Here is a 14,679-nt window from a genome sequence, read left to right on the forward strand (position 1 = left end):
GTGTAAGAGGCACTCAAGTTGCTTTTGCGGAAAAGCGCTGACTCCTTATTTGAGCCCACAAATTAACTAAAAACAGGAGAAGCTTGGCATCTCTGTCTTCATTTTGGATCTGTTTTTGCTCTAAGCCATTCTCTTTACAGTCACTTTACAATCACCTTGGATTCCAAAAAGGACAAAACTGATAATATCTTTATGACAATGAACTGGAGCCACCTGGAGCTGCCACCCTCCCAGTGAGGACAATTATCCCAAGAATCCTCTCAAACAGGAATCAGATTACTCCCTCCAGGTGATAACTTCCAAAACTGGACCAGACCATCTGCCTAAGATTGCAGGCTCAGCCAGTCATGAACCCACCAGACCACTTGCCTGACCAAGATTGTCCGCCCCACCAGTCTTGAGACCAACCAAACCACACCTGTGACTGGAACTGTTTAACTAGGCATGCCTTTGTCCCCTTGAAACACCCTGCCCCCAGTTCTTTTGTCTGTTTAAACCTATAGCTCATGTCTGTACCCCGAAAATGGCTGTAGATGAGCTGAGTGCGCTTACTCTGTTTCTTCCCATGGCATGTACCGAGCCTGTAATAAACCTCCTTTCTTTGCCTTCACCATCCCTCTTTATTTGACATTTAGGGGTGGGTGGCCGACCTGGCATATGGAATTTCAGGAGTTTGGGCCTTAGGTCCCAAAACTGTTTTCATCTGGACTTTAAATCCTAAAATTTCATTAAAGTCCACGTGAACGTTTCATTATATTAATGTTACAATTTGCTTTCTTACTGTAGTAACTTAATTTCTAATTTCTGGTTTTTTCCCTTGGGCTATTTTCCTACGCTGGATTGATTTCGCACGCTGTCAAGTGACCTTCATGAGGTTTGCTAAGTGACCTATCCTCCTTAGCTTGCAAGAATGCAGGACTTTGGTAAAGTGATCGGAGGGGAGCAGACTTCGGCCAGCCACTTCCAAGAGATCATTTAAATTACAAGGGGAGCAAACTAAAGCATGTGATGTTCTGCAATCTCACCAGGATCAGGTTTGCAAGCAGGCGGTTGATTTGCAGTGTATCTTTCGGGGTAAAGGAGCCCGCCTCCCAGTACAGAGTCGTCATTGGATAGTGTGGCTGTCAATCACTAGGTATATAAATAAGGGAAGCCGGCAGCCCCTCGCTCAGAAACGCACCGGTGTGGCGTGAGCTGCGCGAGCGTACCTGGGAGAAGCTGTCCGGGTAATATTTGACTGTTACTTCCAATTAACCTGAGTAGAAAATAAAAGGGCCTTCTCCCTTTCCCTGCCCTCCAGTCCCGGCGGGGCCGGCGTGATGGCGGAAGCCGCTGCGGGGAGCACCGGAGAGACGATGGCGGCGGAAGGCTCAGCCCCGGCGGGCTTGTCTCTGGGCCGGGGCTTCTCGAACTACCGGCCCTTCGAGCCCCAGACATTGGGCCTCAGCCCAAGCTGGCGACTGACGGGCTTCTCTGGCATGAAGGGCTGAGGCTGTAAGGTCCCCCAGGAGACTCTGCTCAAACTCCTGGAGGGACTGTCGCAGCCGGCCGTGCGGCCCCCGCTGGCCCCGGCCTTGGTCGGAGGCCTTGATGAGGCGGCCCAGGAAGCTGGCCTGCCAGCCGGAGCAGGCCCCGGCCCAGCCTTTCCAACCCTAAGCATTGGGATGGACTCCTGCGTCATCCCCCTGAGGCACGGGGGCCTGTCACTGGTGCAGACCACTGACTTCTTCTACCCCCTGGTGGAAGATCCATATATGATGGGGCGTATAGCATGTGCCAACGTTTTGAGTGATCTCTACGCCATGGGCATCACTGAATGTGACAACATGTTAATGTTACTCAGTGTCAGCCAGAGTATGAATGAGGAGGAACGAGAAAAGGTAACGCCACTCATGGTGAAAGGCTTTCGGGACGCTGCTGAGGAGGGAGGAACTACGGTGACAGGTGGCCAGACAGTGGTGAACCCTTGGATTATCATCGGCGGAGTTGCCACTGTGGTATGTCAGCCAAATGAATTCATCATGCCTGACAGTGCGGTTGTGGGGGATGTGCTGGTGTTAACCAAGCCCTTAGGAACCCAAGTTGCTGTCAATGCCCATCAATGGCTGGATAATCCTGAAAGGTGGAATAAGATAAAGATGGTGGTCTCCAGAGAAGAGGTAGAGCTGGCCTATCAGGAAGCCATGTTCAATATGGCTACCCTAAACAGAACTGCAGCTGGGTTAATGCACACATTTAATGCCCACGCAGCCACAGATATCACGGGCTTTGGCATTTTAGGACACTCTCAGAACCTGGCAAAACAACAAAGAAATGAAGTGTCCTTTGTCATCCATAACCTGCCAATCATTGCCAAGATGGTGGCTATCAGCAAGGCCAGCGGACGATATGGACTCCTTCAAGGAACCTCAGCTGAAACCTCTGGAGGATTACTGATTTGTCTGCCAAGAGAACAGGCGGCCCGCTTTTGTTCTGAAATCAAATCTTCCAAGTATGGAGAGGGTCACCAAGCATGGATTGTCGGCATTGTGGAAAAGGGAAACCGAACAGCCCGGATCATTGACAAGCCTCGAATTATTGAGGTTCTACCTCGTGGGGCCACTGCTGCTGCTGTTGCTCCTGATAATTCCAACACCTCTGAGTCTAACTCGTGAAATGGAATAAACAGAAGTTGTTGGGGACTTAGAGCCTTTGTACAAAATCATGGAGGAGTCCCAAGAGTTGATTGTAAGAATTGTCCAAAGAAGGCTGCCTGCATAGTGGTTCCAGCTACCCTTCTAGGTAATCAGATTCTGGTCATCAAAAGCTGCCTGTCTCTACATTCCAAGACCAGAAGTAACATTTTGAACTCTGATGAGGACATGTGTTCATCTCTTGGGAAGGTGAGGAGCAGAAAAAACTTGTTTCCTCTTTCCAAAGCAAGATGAGGCTGTTCCAGTTTGAGGGATTTGTCTTTGCACTGGATTGATTCATTTCTGCACAGGGAGTGAGATTATTCAGTTTACATACCTAAAAAGTAAATTACAAAATGGAAAAAAAATTAGAAGCAAATGGGTTTGAACCAATGCTATTGATAAATCTGAATTATTAGAAAGATCCTACAACGAAATGTCAAATTCTTTAGTAAACTTCTCTGAAAAAATGGCTCTTTCCAGCTCTGGACAAGAGTTGAGCAGCTTGTCCAATGACTGGGAAAGGAGGACCTGCAACCATCTGACTTGGTCTCTGTTAATGATGTCTCTCCCTCTAAACCTCTGTAAGGACTGGGAGAGGCAGAACAAACCCCAGAGCCCAGGCCTTGGTGGTCATTAAGATGTTAACTCTTGTGCTGAAAATTCCTGGTGATTTAATTAATAACAAAGAATAATTTTGTGAGTTAAATAAAAGGGATTTTGTTGGAAAAGTCTTCTGGCTACTGTTTGGTTCTTTGGAATTCTGACTGTTGATACATTTAGATTCTGGTAAAGTGAAAAGTGAATATTTTTCCTGATCCTGGGCCAGGGAATTTGATACCCAGATTTAGGTTTGTACCTTTTCCAGGATGACAAAAGAGGACTCAGAAGGGTGTAAACTTCAGAAAGTAGAGAGTGGGAAAGAAAATACCAAAAAGAAAGGTGTCAACAATTCTTGGAAGATGGGATGGCAGTGGAAGAGGAGTAACTTGAAGAATAGAAACCATCAAAGAGTAGGGGGATACAAGCTGTTTAAAACACATTAGTAGCGTCTTTCTGGAGGTACTTAGCCAGGTGGGAAGGAGGGGTAGGAATGAAAGCATTGACTGAAAGTTTATACACAGGGTAATTAATTAGATCTTTATATGCCTTAAACCCCTCCTCTACTTCACAGCCAGGTGACTGCCTTTCACTTCTGCCTGGGAAAGGCACAGTCAGCAACACCAGGCACAGCACAGGACAGGGAGCCTGACTGAAAACAGAAGAGTAAAATCAGAACAATGAGAGTCCCCAGCCCCCTTCCTCAGCTTAGCCATTAAAAACTTAGCCAAGGTAGACTCAAGTTATAGCTCAGTGGCAGAGCACTTGCCTACCATGCACAAGGTCTTGAGGAAAATAAATTTAAAAATAAAAACCCTGGCCAACGAGCTAGGGGCGTAGCACAGTGATAGAATAGTGTGATTAGTATGGACAAGGCCCTGAGTTCAAACTCTAGTGCCAGAAAAGAGACAGTAACTCTGGCCAAGAAGCTTTATACCATTGCCGGTGTGGCATAAGTGACAGATTAAATAATACTCTGGAGAAAATTACCATGCCCAGAAAAAAAAGATGTATAAATATAAATACTTAAGGACTTACAGTGAAAATCACTGTAGTATGAATACTCCCAGTTAAAAAGCTTCATTCAACATTCTCTCTCTCTCTCTCTCTCTCTCTCTCTCTCTCTCACACACACACACACACACACACACACAGAGTCTTGCTCTGTATCCCAGGTTGACTGAACTCTCAGTCCTCCTGTCTCAGCCTTCCCTAGTGTTAGGATTAAAGGTGTGTATCACCACATTGTAAGCTTTTTAATGTCTTATTTTTAAATATAACCAAGCAAGGATGCTAGACATTTGAGGCAAGCTCCCAATTTGAAACAAAAAAAAGAAAGAGACAAGATAGGTAGTAGGTATGTGGCTCATACCTATAATCCTAGCTACCTGGGAGGCTGAGATTAGGAGGATTGAAGTTCAAGGCCCACCAAGGAAATACTTTATGAGACCCCATGTCCAACATAACCAGAGCAAAATAAACTGGAGATATGGTTCAAGCTATAGAATGCCTGCTTTGCAAGTGCAAAGCCTGAGTTCAAACCCCAGTTCTACCCAAAAAAAAAAGCCACAAAATGATGATTATAAGAGAATAAATACACTTAGAATATAGAAAGGCAAAATTTTAAAATTCAGTAAGAGTCAAAAGATAAAGCTGAGGAAGTTTATCAGTAGAATAAGAAGACAAAAAGGTGTGAAACTCAGAGCTCTGAGAGCCAGGAGGTTCAACATCGAAGGAGTTCCCAAAAGGTAATAAAGCAGATGGAGGAAATTTATCAAAGAATAAAACAAGTTTTCTAAAACTTAAAAAGTTAGCAGACACAGGTGGCTCAAAAAGGGCCAGTGGAGTAGCTCAAGGTGTAGGCCCTGAGTTCAAATGTCAGTACCTAAACAAACAAAAACTTAACAAGTTCTAAGTCAGGACTGGTGAAGTGGCTCAAGCAGCAGAGCGCCTGCCTAGCAAGTGTGAGGCCCAGAGTTCAAACCCCAGTGCCATCAAAAAACAAAAACAAAAAAGTTGTAAGTCACATACCTCTTGAATTCTTAACATAGGGAATCTTAAAAGACTAATTGTACTAAACTTTAAAATGCCACTTACAAAGACACCCTATTAACAATAACAGCAAATGAGCTGGGTGCTGGTGGCTCACACCTATAATCCTAGATAGTCAGGAGGCAGAGATCAGGAGGATCATGGTTCATAGCCAGCCCGGGCAAATACTTCAAGAGACCCTATCTTGAAAAAACCCATCACAAACAAAAAATAGGGCTGATGGAGTGGCTCAAGGTGAAGGCCCTGAGTTTAAGCCCCAGTACCACAAAAAAAAATTATTTCATCCAATGCACTCTTCTCAGGAAACCACTTCAAGGGCTGGGAATGTGCCTCATTATTGGGGCACTTGCCTAGCAAAACAAGGCATCAAACGGAAAAACACAGGACTCAGGAAATGGGACCCAGCACAGGAGAGAGACGAAAGTAATAGCTGTATAGCAGGCTTGGAGAGCAACCATGGCACACTGCCTCGAAGGCTTTTGGGGAGAGGTGCAGAAAGGAATTGATAGAGTATTGGTACATTAAATTGTGGGAAAATTATAGTGGAAGAATAATAATAAAAAGAATTAGTGCTGGGCACAGTGGTTCATGCCTATAATCCCAGCTACTCAGAAAGCCAAGATTGGGAGGAGAGAGCCTTGAAGCAAATGTGGGCAAAAAGTTATCAATAACCCATCTCAATTAATAAGCTTCACATGGTGGTGTATGCCTGTGATCCCAGCTATGTGGAATACATAAATAGGAGGATCAAGGTCCTTGGCAGCCTGGGCAAAAACAGGTGACACTATTGGAAAAATAACTAAAGCTGCTGGTGGCTCAGGCCTGTAATCCTAGCTACTCAGGAGGCAGTGATCAGGATGATCACAGTTCAAAGCCAGCTCGGGCAAATAGTTCTCAAGACTCTATCCTGAAAAAACCCTTTACAGAAAAGGGCTGGTGGAGTGGCTCAAGGTGTAGGCCCTGAGTTAAAACCCCAGTACTGAAAAAAAAAAAAAAAAAAAAGAATTAGTGATAGATAGTCATATAGAAAACCAGCAAATGAAAACAAAACAAAACAAAAAGAACAAAACATGAAGCAGCCCAGCCCAGCCAAAAACAACCTTGTAGAATAAATGAAATAGAGCCACACTACAGCATTCAATAATGAATATTTGCATAGTCAATATATATGCTATTTAACATCAAGAACAAAAACTAAGAAAGTAAATTCAGCTTTTCTCCTGCTCAAAGCTCTGAAGTGGCTTTCTACAAAATTCTGCATATTCTCACCAGTTACAGATCTCCAGCTTCATCTCAGGGCACTTGACCTCTCTCATGAAGCTCTAGCCCATTAGCTTTTCCATGGACTTCAAGGAATCAAGATCCTCTTGTGTTTCCCTCTGTCCACTTGACTAGCATGTGTGAGGCCCAGCCCTGGGTTTGATCCCCAGCGCTACAAAAACAAAAACAACAAAAAATTGATAGTAATAAAATGTTTTAAAAACCTGACTTCTAAAACACCAAGCAATGTTTATTGTGCAGTTTCAATAGTTAATTGTGGAATCTTGGTTTAGAGTCAGCCTCCATAGCTATTTCAACTGCCTGGTTTAAACAAAAAAAAAAATAAAAAATAAAAATAAAAACCTGACTTCTCAGTCAACACCCAGCTGCTCTCCAACTCTATTCTTTTGAGGATAAATTAATCTACTTTAAAATTGTCTCCCTGGTATTTGAACTCCAAGAGGGCAGGGATGCGTCTATCCCCAGCACCTAGAACAGTACCTGCTCCATAGCTGGTGCTCAGAAGAAGGGAGTGGAGTGGACATTGGAGACTCTTAATGTCTTCTTTTTTCACACTTTCCTGGTTCTTGGTGTCTCCTAGTGGTGGAAGTTGAGACAAGGCTTTGGAAAGGAAATTCAGACCTGGGGCCTGGCTGCCCACTTAAATGGCTCTCCGAGCTGAGGTGGGCACTAGAAAGAGGAGGGAAATGGTTGGCTATTTCCCTGGCCTGGTGCTCTTAGTTAACCCAAGAAGGGTTAAAGATTGCCAGCAAGGTAGGCACCGCAGCCTTCCTTTGGAGGGGTTGGGCAGCAAAATGGAAGTCACAAATAGTGGTGGTAACAGGACCTTGGAAATTAGAATCATAGGGACAAACAGAGGTAGAGAAGACAATGGAGGAAAAAGGAGAGGAGAGGGAAAAAAAAAAAGGACAGTCCCTCGTGGTTGTGCATACCTGTGATGCAGTATTCAGGAGTCTGAGGCAGGAGGATCTTGAGTTTGAGGTCAGCCTAAGCTTCATAGAAAGATCCTGCTTCAAAAAAAAAAAAAAAAAAAAGAGTGGTGGAGTTTAACCAAAGAAAAGAGACAGAAGGACAGAAGGGAGAGGGGCAAAGTGCTCTCAGCACAGGAGAGCTGCTGCCTCCTTTCCGCCCTCACAAAAAAAACCACTGGGGAGACTTCCTTCATTTGTGGAGAACATTGCTGCAGGCGTACTGCTGAGCTTCAGCCTTTGCCTTTTGGGATGACCTTGAACGAGTCTCCTGGCCTTTGGGCCTCAGTTTCCTTATCTACATACCCACCTATGGCAGAGAAGTCATGGAGGGGACCCCTTGAGATGTGTCCCTATGAATTGCTACTTATTAGATACACTGAATACTTATGGGAACAAAAGCCTGACACTACTAGTCCCCAAGAGACCCCAGTGTCAGGGGAGATCTAGGACAGAAACACTAAATGTCCCAAAATTAGGGTGAAAAGTAGTGTGAAGAACTAGAGTGGATGAAGAGCTAAAAGGCGAAATTATTTCCTTTTGGGGGAAGTTTAGGAAGGCTTCCCAGAGGAGGTGGCCATAAAGTAGGGCTCTGCAGGATGGCTGGAATTGAGTTTGAATGTACAGAGAGGGGGATGGGCATTCCAGGTAGAGGGAGCAAAGGCAAGAAGGGGGGAAGGTGGGAACATCTGACTGGATGTTAGCATGTATGTGAAGGGATGAGGCTGGAAATACAGATTTGGGAGTGACCTCCGAGGGTGTTGGGAACTCCCTGGCCTGAATAGGTTAGGCAAGAATTTCCTAAAAGCTCCCACCCCAGGTCCTACTACAAAGGCAGTCTCAGATAGTGTCTACTCCTTCTCATCAGCCTCCGAGGACCATCTGATCTTTGAACCCTAGAAGTTGGTCCCTTATTATTCCAAAATCTGAGCTACAGAGGATTCCTGAGAAGGCTACTTGGGCTTGAACTCAGGGATTTGCACTTGCAAAGGAGGCACTCTACTGCTAGAGCCATACCTCCAGTGCAGAAAGGCTACTCTCTGAGTGGTGTTTTATAGTCCATATTCCAGTACAGGAGTTAGGGTTCTTGTCTGGAGAAGCCCAACAAACGCCAGGGAAGATGCTGGGGACACCTGAATCTTTCAACTCCCAAATCCATAAAGTAGCCCCATGAGCCTAAACACTAAACCTGTGTGCCACTTGCCCACAGGATAGTACCTGGATAGCCTAGAACCACCTTGAACTCAACATGTCTCAACCTGAATTCTTTATCTTCCCTCTCACCCCAACTCCCAAGTCTTCTATGTCTTCATTTCAGCAAAACAGCAAAACTACCCATCCACTTACTCAAACCAGAAATCAAAGAGTGTGGCTCAAGTGGTAGAGCACTTGTCTAGCATACACATCACAAAAAAGAACTGGCAGAGTGGCTCAAGTGGCAGAGTGCCTGCTTAGCAAGCGTGAGGACACGAGTTCAAACTCCAGTGCTGCCAAGAAAAAAAGAAAGAAAAAACAGACAAAGAACCTTTCCAGAGGTTTCCAACAGCCTTCGTCTAATTTCTCATTGTGAAGAACTAAGTTACATGTTCACCCATAAACAATGGATGGTCAGCTCAATGAGCCCACCAATCACATGGGAGATCGGGGCAAGGGTAGAACAAAATCACAAAGTGGAGGAGGGAAAAAGGACAAGTAAGGAGGTTAACCCACAGCACTCAGTACTTACCACATCTTTCCTGACCACGCGATCTAAAGATGACCCAAACACTTCTCATGTGCTGAGGCTCTCGTGCATGCTAAGCAGGTGCCCTACTACCAATTTTTTCCACCACAGTATTTATTACTATTTCAGGCATTATAGCCAATAACACACTCTGAAGCCAAACTGCCTGGATTTAAAACCTGGCTTTACCACTTTACTAGCTGTTAGGTTGCTTAACCCTTCGGTTTTTCTACCTGTGAAATAGGGATGACTGTAATATTACCAACCTCAAAGTGTTGTTGTGAAGAATAAATATGCAAAATGCTTAAATCAGCTACACTGCTCCAGTTCATTCTTGAAGTCCAGCTGTATCCTGAAGACACTCTTGTTTTTTTTGTATTTGTTTTGGTTTTTTTTTTTTTTTGGAGGGGGGATTGGAGATTGAATTCAGGACCTCAGGGCACTCTACCACTTGAGCCACACTCCCAGCCCTTTCTTTTTGCTTTAGTTTATTTTTCAGATAGGATCTACAGCTTTTGTCCAGTAGATGGGATTACAGGTATTCACCACCATGCCCTGCCCCCACTTTTGTATTCTTACAAATTCCCTTTTCTTATTTAAACCTGTTCAAACTTGTCTTTGCTGCTGGCACTCAATTTCAACTGCTAGTAATATTCATTGTATAATTATCCCTTAATGTATACATTCTTCTGTCCACGACTATTTATTTTCAAATTTTCAATATTAGAAATAAAATTGTATTAAATTTCTTGTAGATACTTCTCTTTATATGTATGCACTCATTTCTCTAGGAAATATACCTGCACCTGAAAATGGAATTGCCATATCTTGGGGACTTATTTATGTTTTACTTTCTGGGATTGAAGGAGAGTCCTACATGCTAAACATTTGCTCTACCATTGAGCTTAATTCCAAAAATCGGACTCTGCATTTCCTTCTCGTTCTTATTCTTTCATTTCCACCAAACTTCAAGCCTCTTAAAACACACGGAGAACAGAGTGACCTTAATAGGAATGCAACAATAATCGTCTAAAAAAATCAAACTTGTTCTTGGGTTTAACAAAGATCTCTGTCTTCCCACGGTCGATAACTCAGTGGTTCTCAGAGTTGGAAGTAACAACTTCATGATTCACCACCTCATAAATTCTCCAGTGTAAGTGAGCTTGGTGTTCTTATGTGTGCTCTGTAGAGTCGTGACAGAGACCCACGGGGCTGAACACAGATAGGCCGGCCTAACGCTGGCCTCTTATTTCAGTGTCACTTACTCTACGTGGAGGGAAGGAGGACTCACCGATTCTTTTCCCTAGGAACAGGGATGAGGGGTTAACTCCTTCCAACAAGCTGGGACAGGGAGCTAAAGTAGGACACAAAGCCTGGATCCCAGTCCGCTCTGTCCTCTTTATTCTTTCAATCTCATCCAAATGGTGGGCGGGCTGATCTGAGTTTTCTCTTACTATCTAGGAGTAAGGGACTTTATTTTTAGGATTTTTTTCCATCCAGCGGACACTCCTACCTCCCGCCTGCCACTGGGCTTTGCCGCCATCTGGTGTCCCCAAGACAAGTGACACGCCTGCGTTCTCTTCGCCCTCTGCCCCTCTGCCTTTAAGACGTTTGGTTTAGACGGAAGAACTCGAGAGGCGCACGCTTGAACTTCCCTCAGATTGGACTAGTCCGAACAAGGGGCGGGCTGTAGCAAAAATACCCACAGATGATTGGCTTTTGCTTTGGTTCCGCCCCGTGAAGCAACCGAGAACGCCCGTGATTGGCTAGGGGCTCTGGAGGCGGGCTCCGATCGTGGCGCGGGTTTAGTGCAGTAGCGGCTGCACCCGAGTGAGCGGTATGTCCTGTGCTGGTGGCGATGCGAGTGGGGAAAGAAAGGAAGCAGGCACTGCTGCTGCCGGCTCCTTCAGCTTCAGCCCAGAGCCCACGCTCGAGGACATGTAAGCAGTCCTTGTCCAGCCTGGGATGGAGAGGTTGATCCCTTTCCTTTATTGGGGAGGGTCCCTCCACGTGGTCCTTCTAAACCTCTTGGTCTGTAAAATGAGCGCAGAGGTGCACAGCTGAAGCCGGGGGATAGGTGATCCCCATGAGTAGGTTAGGACTCATGGTCCAGCCTGGGGGGGAATATTGGAGTCTAAAATTACCTTTGTCCTCAGGGGCAGCTAGTGCTGACATTTGGAGACATTTCTTGCTGAGGAAATCAAGAAAGGCTTCTTAGGGAAGTAGCCGTAGAGCTGCATTCTGTAAGATAAGCTGGACACGATGTGCAGAGGCTACCGCATCATTAGCAGCCGAAGATGGAATAATAAACAGTATTGTTAGGGCTGGCTTGAGGTTAAAGTCTGCAGGGTTGCGTCCATTTCCAGATGAGCCCACCTCTGGCCATCCAAAGAACTAGTTGCAGAATCCCCTGGTCCCACGTCCATGTATTGCTTTACATGTTATTGCTGGGGTACCTGCCTGGGCCCTGCATCTCCTCTCCCACCCCTAGCCCTGAGACTTGGGTTTCCACCCCTTTATCCTATTCCAGCCGACGTCTCCATGCAGAGTTTGCTGCTGAACGGGACTGGGACCAGTTCCACCAGCCTCGGAATCTCCTCCTGGCCTTGGTGGGGGAAGTGGGAGAGCTGGCAGAACTCTTGTGAGTAGATTGAAGGCTTCCTGGAAGAGGCTGTGTGTTGTGGGAGGGCAACATTTATTTCACTCTCAGGTATTCATGGGTTCATCTTCACTACTCATTGCCTGGCTCTGTGCCTGATGTTGGGGATACAAGGATAACTAACTTGTCCAAGTCCTGGGAGAGAAAGCTTGAAAAGAGTAAGACAGAGCAGGTCTAAGAGAGAGTGGTACATTAGGCCTTTACCTTACCTCTGTCTCTGGGGCTGAAAAGAAAGTATTCTGAACTGAACAAGTCCTAATGGCTTTCCAGACAGGGAAAGCTACATTTGCAGAGGCAGTGAGGTGAGAAAGGGCAAGTTAAATTCAGGGAGAATGTGATACTCCTTCCACATCAGCTTCCTGAGGAAGACTGGGGCTTTAGCATTAGTTTTATTCCCTGGGTGCTCAGTAGATATCTAGAGGATAAGTGATGGGCCTCTGAAGGAGAGGGGTGGGAAGTAAACCCAAAAAGGTAGGATTGGGTTTTGGGGCTAGAGTGCTGGAGTTTGGGCAGACCTGACCAGATTCAAATGGTAGAGAGGTCACTATGTCTGCTGGGTGGATTGACTCACTGAGAGGATGGGGCAGGAGACCGGTGAGGAGGCTGGTGTAGATCAAGCAACAGGTGGTGAAGGCTAGACCAGGCATTCACCACTGGGATGAAGAAAAGAGATGACCAAAGATGTGTGAGAGCAGGCCATTATTATAGATCAGTTAGCATCTGCTGTGTGTTAGGTCTTCTAGAATCAAGAGATACAGCCTTGAACAAGGCAGACCTGGTTCCCAGTGGCAGAAAACTGAGTATACAAAGTAAACCAGCATCCTTATTTGTGTTGTTAAGGGTTTCCATATGTAGCCCAGGCTGGTCTTGAACTTGTGATTCTCCTGCCCAAGCCTCCCGTGTGCTGAGATTACAGGTATGAACCACTATTTCTGGTCAAAGTAAACATGTAAACATGAGAGTTTGTGAGGAAAGTAACACAGATGAGAAAGTAACAGAAGGAAGGCTTTCTGAGGAGGTGACATCTGAGCTGAGACCTGAATAACAGGAAGGAGCCAGCCCTGGGAAAAAACCTAGGGGAAGTATGGGGGAGGAAGCATTCAAGACCAGGAGCGGTACTTACTGCAAGCCCTGTGACAGTCTGACTTGTTTGTAAGGCAGAAAATCGCAGTGGATTTCAGTGGGGAATGAGAAATATAGTGGCTAAAGAGAAGATGAGCTAGCAGAGAGATGAATTAGAAGGTGTCTGTGGTGAGTAGGTCTGAGGTTTTGACAAGAGTGCCAGTGGCTAGGGAAAAAAAAAAAATTGTGCCCCAAAGCTTTGTCCCAGCAAATGCAGCACTCTCTTGGCCACTCCTTGGCTTGGGTAGAGGCACAAGAGGTCTAGCTAGCTATAAGCTGGTGGGGACCTCTTCCCCACCTTGACTCTTTACAGGGCCCAGATGGTTGGGTTGTCCTTGGAGGAACTTCTGGGAGGCAGGAGTTGATTCCTGCGGGAGATGTAACCTATTGTCCTTGCTAGCAGCTATGTGTGCCTGTCATGTTCTGTCCCCAGTCAGTGGAAGTCTGATTCGGAGCCTGGCCCCCAAGCCTGGCCCCCGAGGGAACGGGCAGCCCTTCAAGAGGAGCTTAGTGACGTCCTCATCTACCTGGTGGCATTAGCAGCCCGCTGCCATGTGGATCTGCCCCAAGCAGTGCTCTCCAAAATGGACACCAACCGGAGACGTTACCCAGTCCATCTGTCCCGTGGCTCTGCCCGAAAGTATACAGACTTGCTTCATGGTGCCATTTCTGAAGACCAGGTTGCAGACACTGCTTGTGAGTCTACCAGCCAGGCCTCAACCTAGAGACATAACACCAGGACCTGCAACTCAGCATGGCATCTGAAGAGCAAAGGGAACCTGGTCATAGTCCTTTCCTAACAAACCATGAGTTGGAGGCCCAGGAGCCTGCAGAAGATGGCCTCCTCGTGTTTTCTCTCCCAATAAAACGGTTATGAGCAACAACTTCTAGATTCTTCCTAGGTGACCAGGGAAGCCTCTGAACCTAGACCCCTCCTACCTGCAGGTTACAGTCCAGTTTCTAGCAAATTCCCAGTAGAATGTCACGTGAGTCTCCCTCTCTCCTGGACCTGTAAGGAGGCTGGAGGCCGCATGCAGGGTGAGTTATGAGTCCAGATGCCAACACCAGGCTGTGGGGTTCAGACACTTTAAGAGCTATATGTGGTATTTATCAAACTACTTCGTCTTTATTATTGCCAACCTCTTCTGTGGAGTAAAAATAGTAACACCTACCTGATGGAGTCGTAAAGTGAGCTAAGAGTTTTGGGGAGCCAGGCGCTAGTACCTCACACTGTAATCCTAGCTACTTAGGAGTCAAAGATCAGGATTGTGGTTTGAAGCCAGCCCAGGCAAATAGTTTGAGAGACTCTATTTTGAAAAACTCCATCACAAGAGCTGGTGAAGTGGCTCAAGGTATAGGCCCTGAGTTCAAGCCCCAGCACAACACACAAAAAAAAGGATAATCTTTGGCACAGACAAGTATTGGTAAGTTTGTAGTTATCTGTTTGCCTTTTCAACTTAAAACTTGAGGGCTGCAGAACAGGGCTTCCTCCTTTTGGGCCCCTTGGTAAATGTCAAGATCACCTATCTCCCTCACCAGGGCCTTTCTTGTTCTTCCTCCCCAACTAGGCAGTGTTAAGTGCGTACAATGTATTTACCCACC

The 14,679-nt window shown here is 45.9% G+C and overlaps 2 protein-coding genes and 1 long non-coding RNA gene across 3 annotated transcripts; 2 read left to right on the forward strand and 1 right to left on the reverse strand.

Moving 5' to 3' along the window:
• The first annotated feature begins 1,159 nt into the window (after positions 1-1,159).
• Positions 1,160-3,406, forward strand: Sephs2 (selenophosphate synthetase 2). The gene has a single exon (XM_020157797.2). It carries the CDS (start codon positions 1,320-1,322, stop codon positions 2,652-2,654), a length of 1,335 nt encoding a protein of 444 aa, XP_020013386.2. The 5' UTR covers positions 1,160-1,319; the 3' UTR covers positions 2,655-3,406.
• Positions 3,407-6,408: 3,002 nt separating this feature from the next.
• Positions 6,409-10,895, reverse strand: LOC141418590 (uncharacterized). The gene is made up of 4 exons (XR_012443227.1): positions 10,588-10,895; positions 7,538-7,612; positions 7,086-7,181; positions 6,409-6,756 (listed from the first exon to the last, which is right to left on the reverse strand). It is a non-coding gene; the product is annotated as an uncharacterized lncRNA (long non-coding RNA).
• A 185-nt stretch (positions 10,896-11,080) lies between these two features.
• Positions 11,081-13,977, forward strand: Dctpp1 (dCTP pyrophosphatase 1). The gene is made up of 3 exons (XM_020157807.2): positions 11,081-11,236; positions 11,827-11,937; positions 13,511-13,977. Exons 1-3 carry the CDS (start codon positions 11,136-11,138, stop codon positions 13,800-13,802), a joined length of 504 nt encoding a protein of 167 aa, XP_020013396.1. The 5' UTR covers positions 11,081-11,135; the 3' UTR covers positions 13,803-13,977.
• Positions 13,978-14,679: the final 702 nt, after the last annotated feature.

Source organism: Castor canadensis, chromosome 17 (assembly GCF_047511655.1).
Source record: "Castor canadensis chromosome 17, mCasCan1.hap1v2, whole genome shotgun sequence".
NCBI lineage: Eukaryota > Metazoa > Chordata > Mammalia > Rodentia > Castoridae > Castor > Castor canadensis.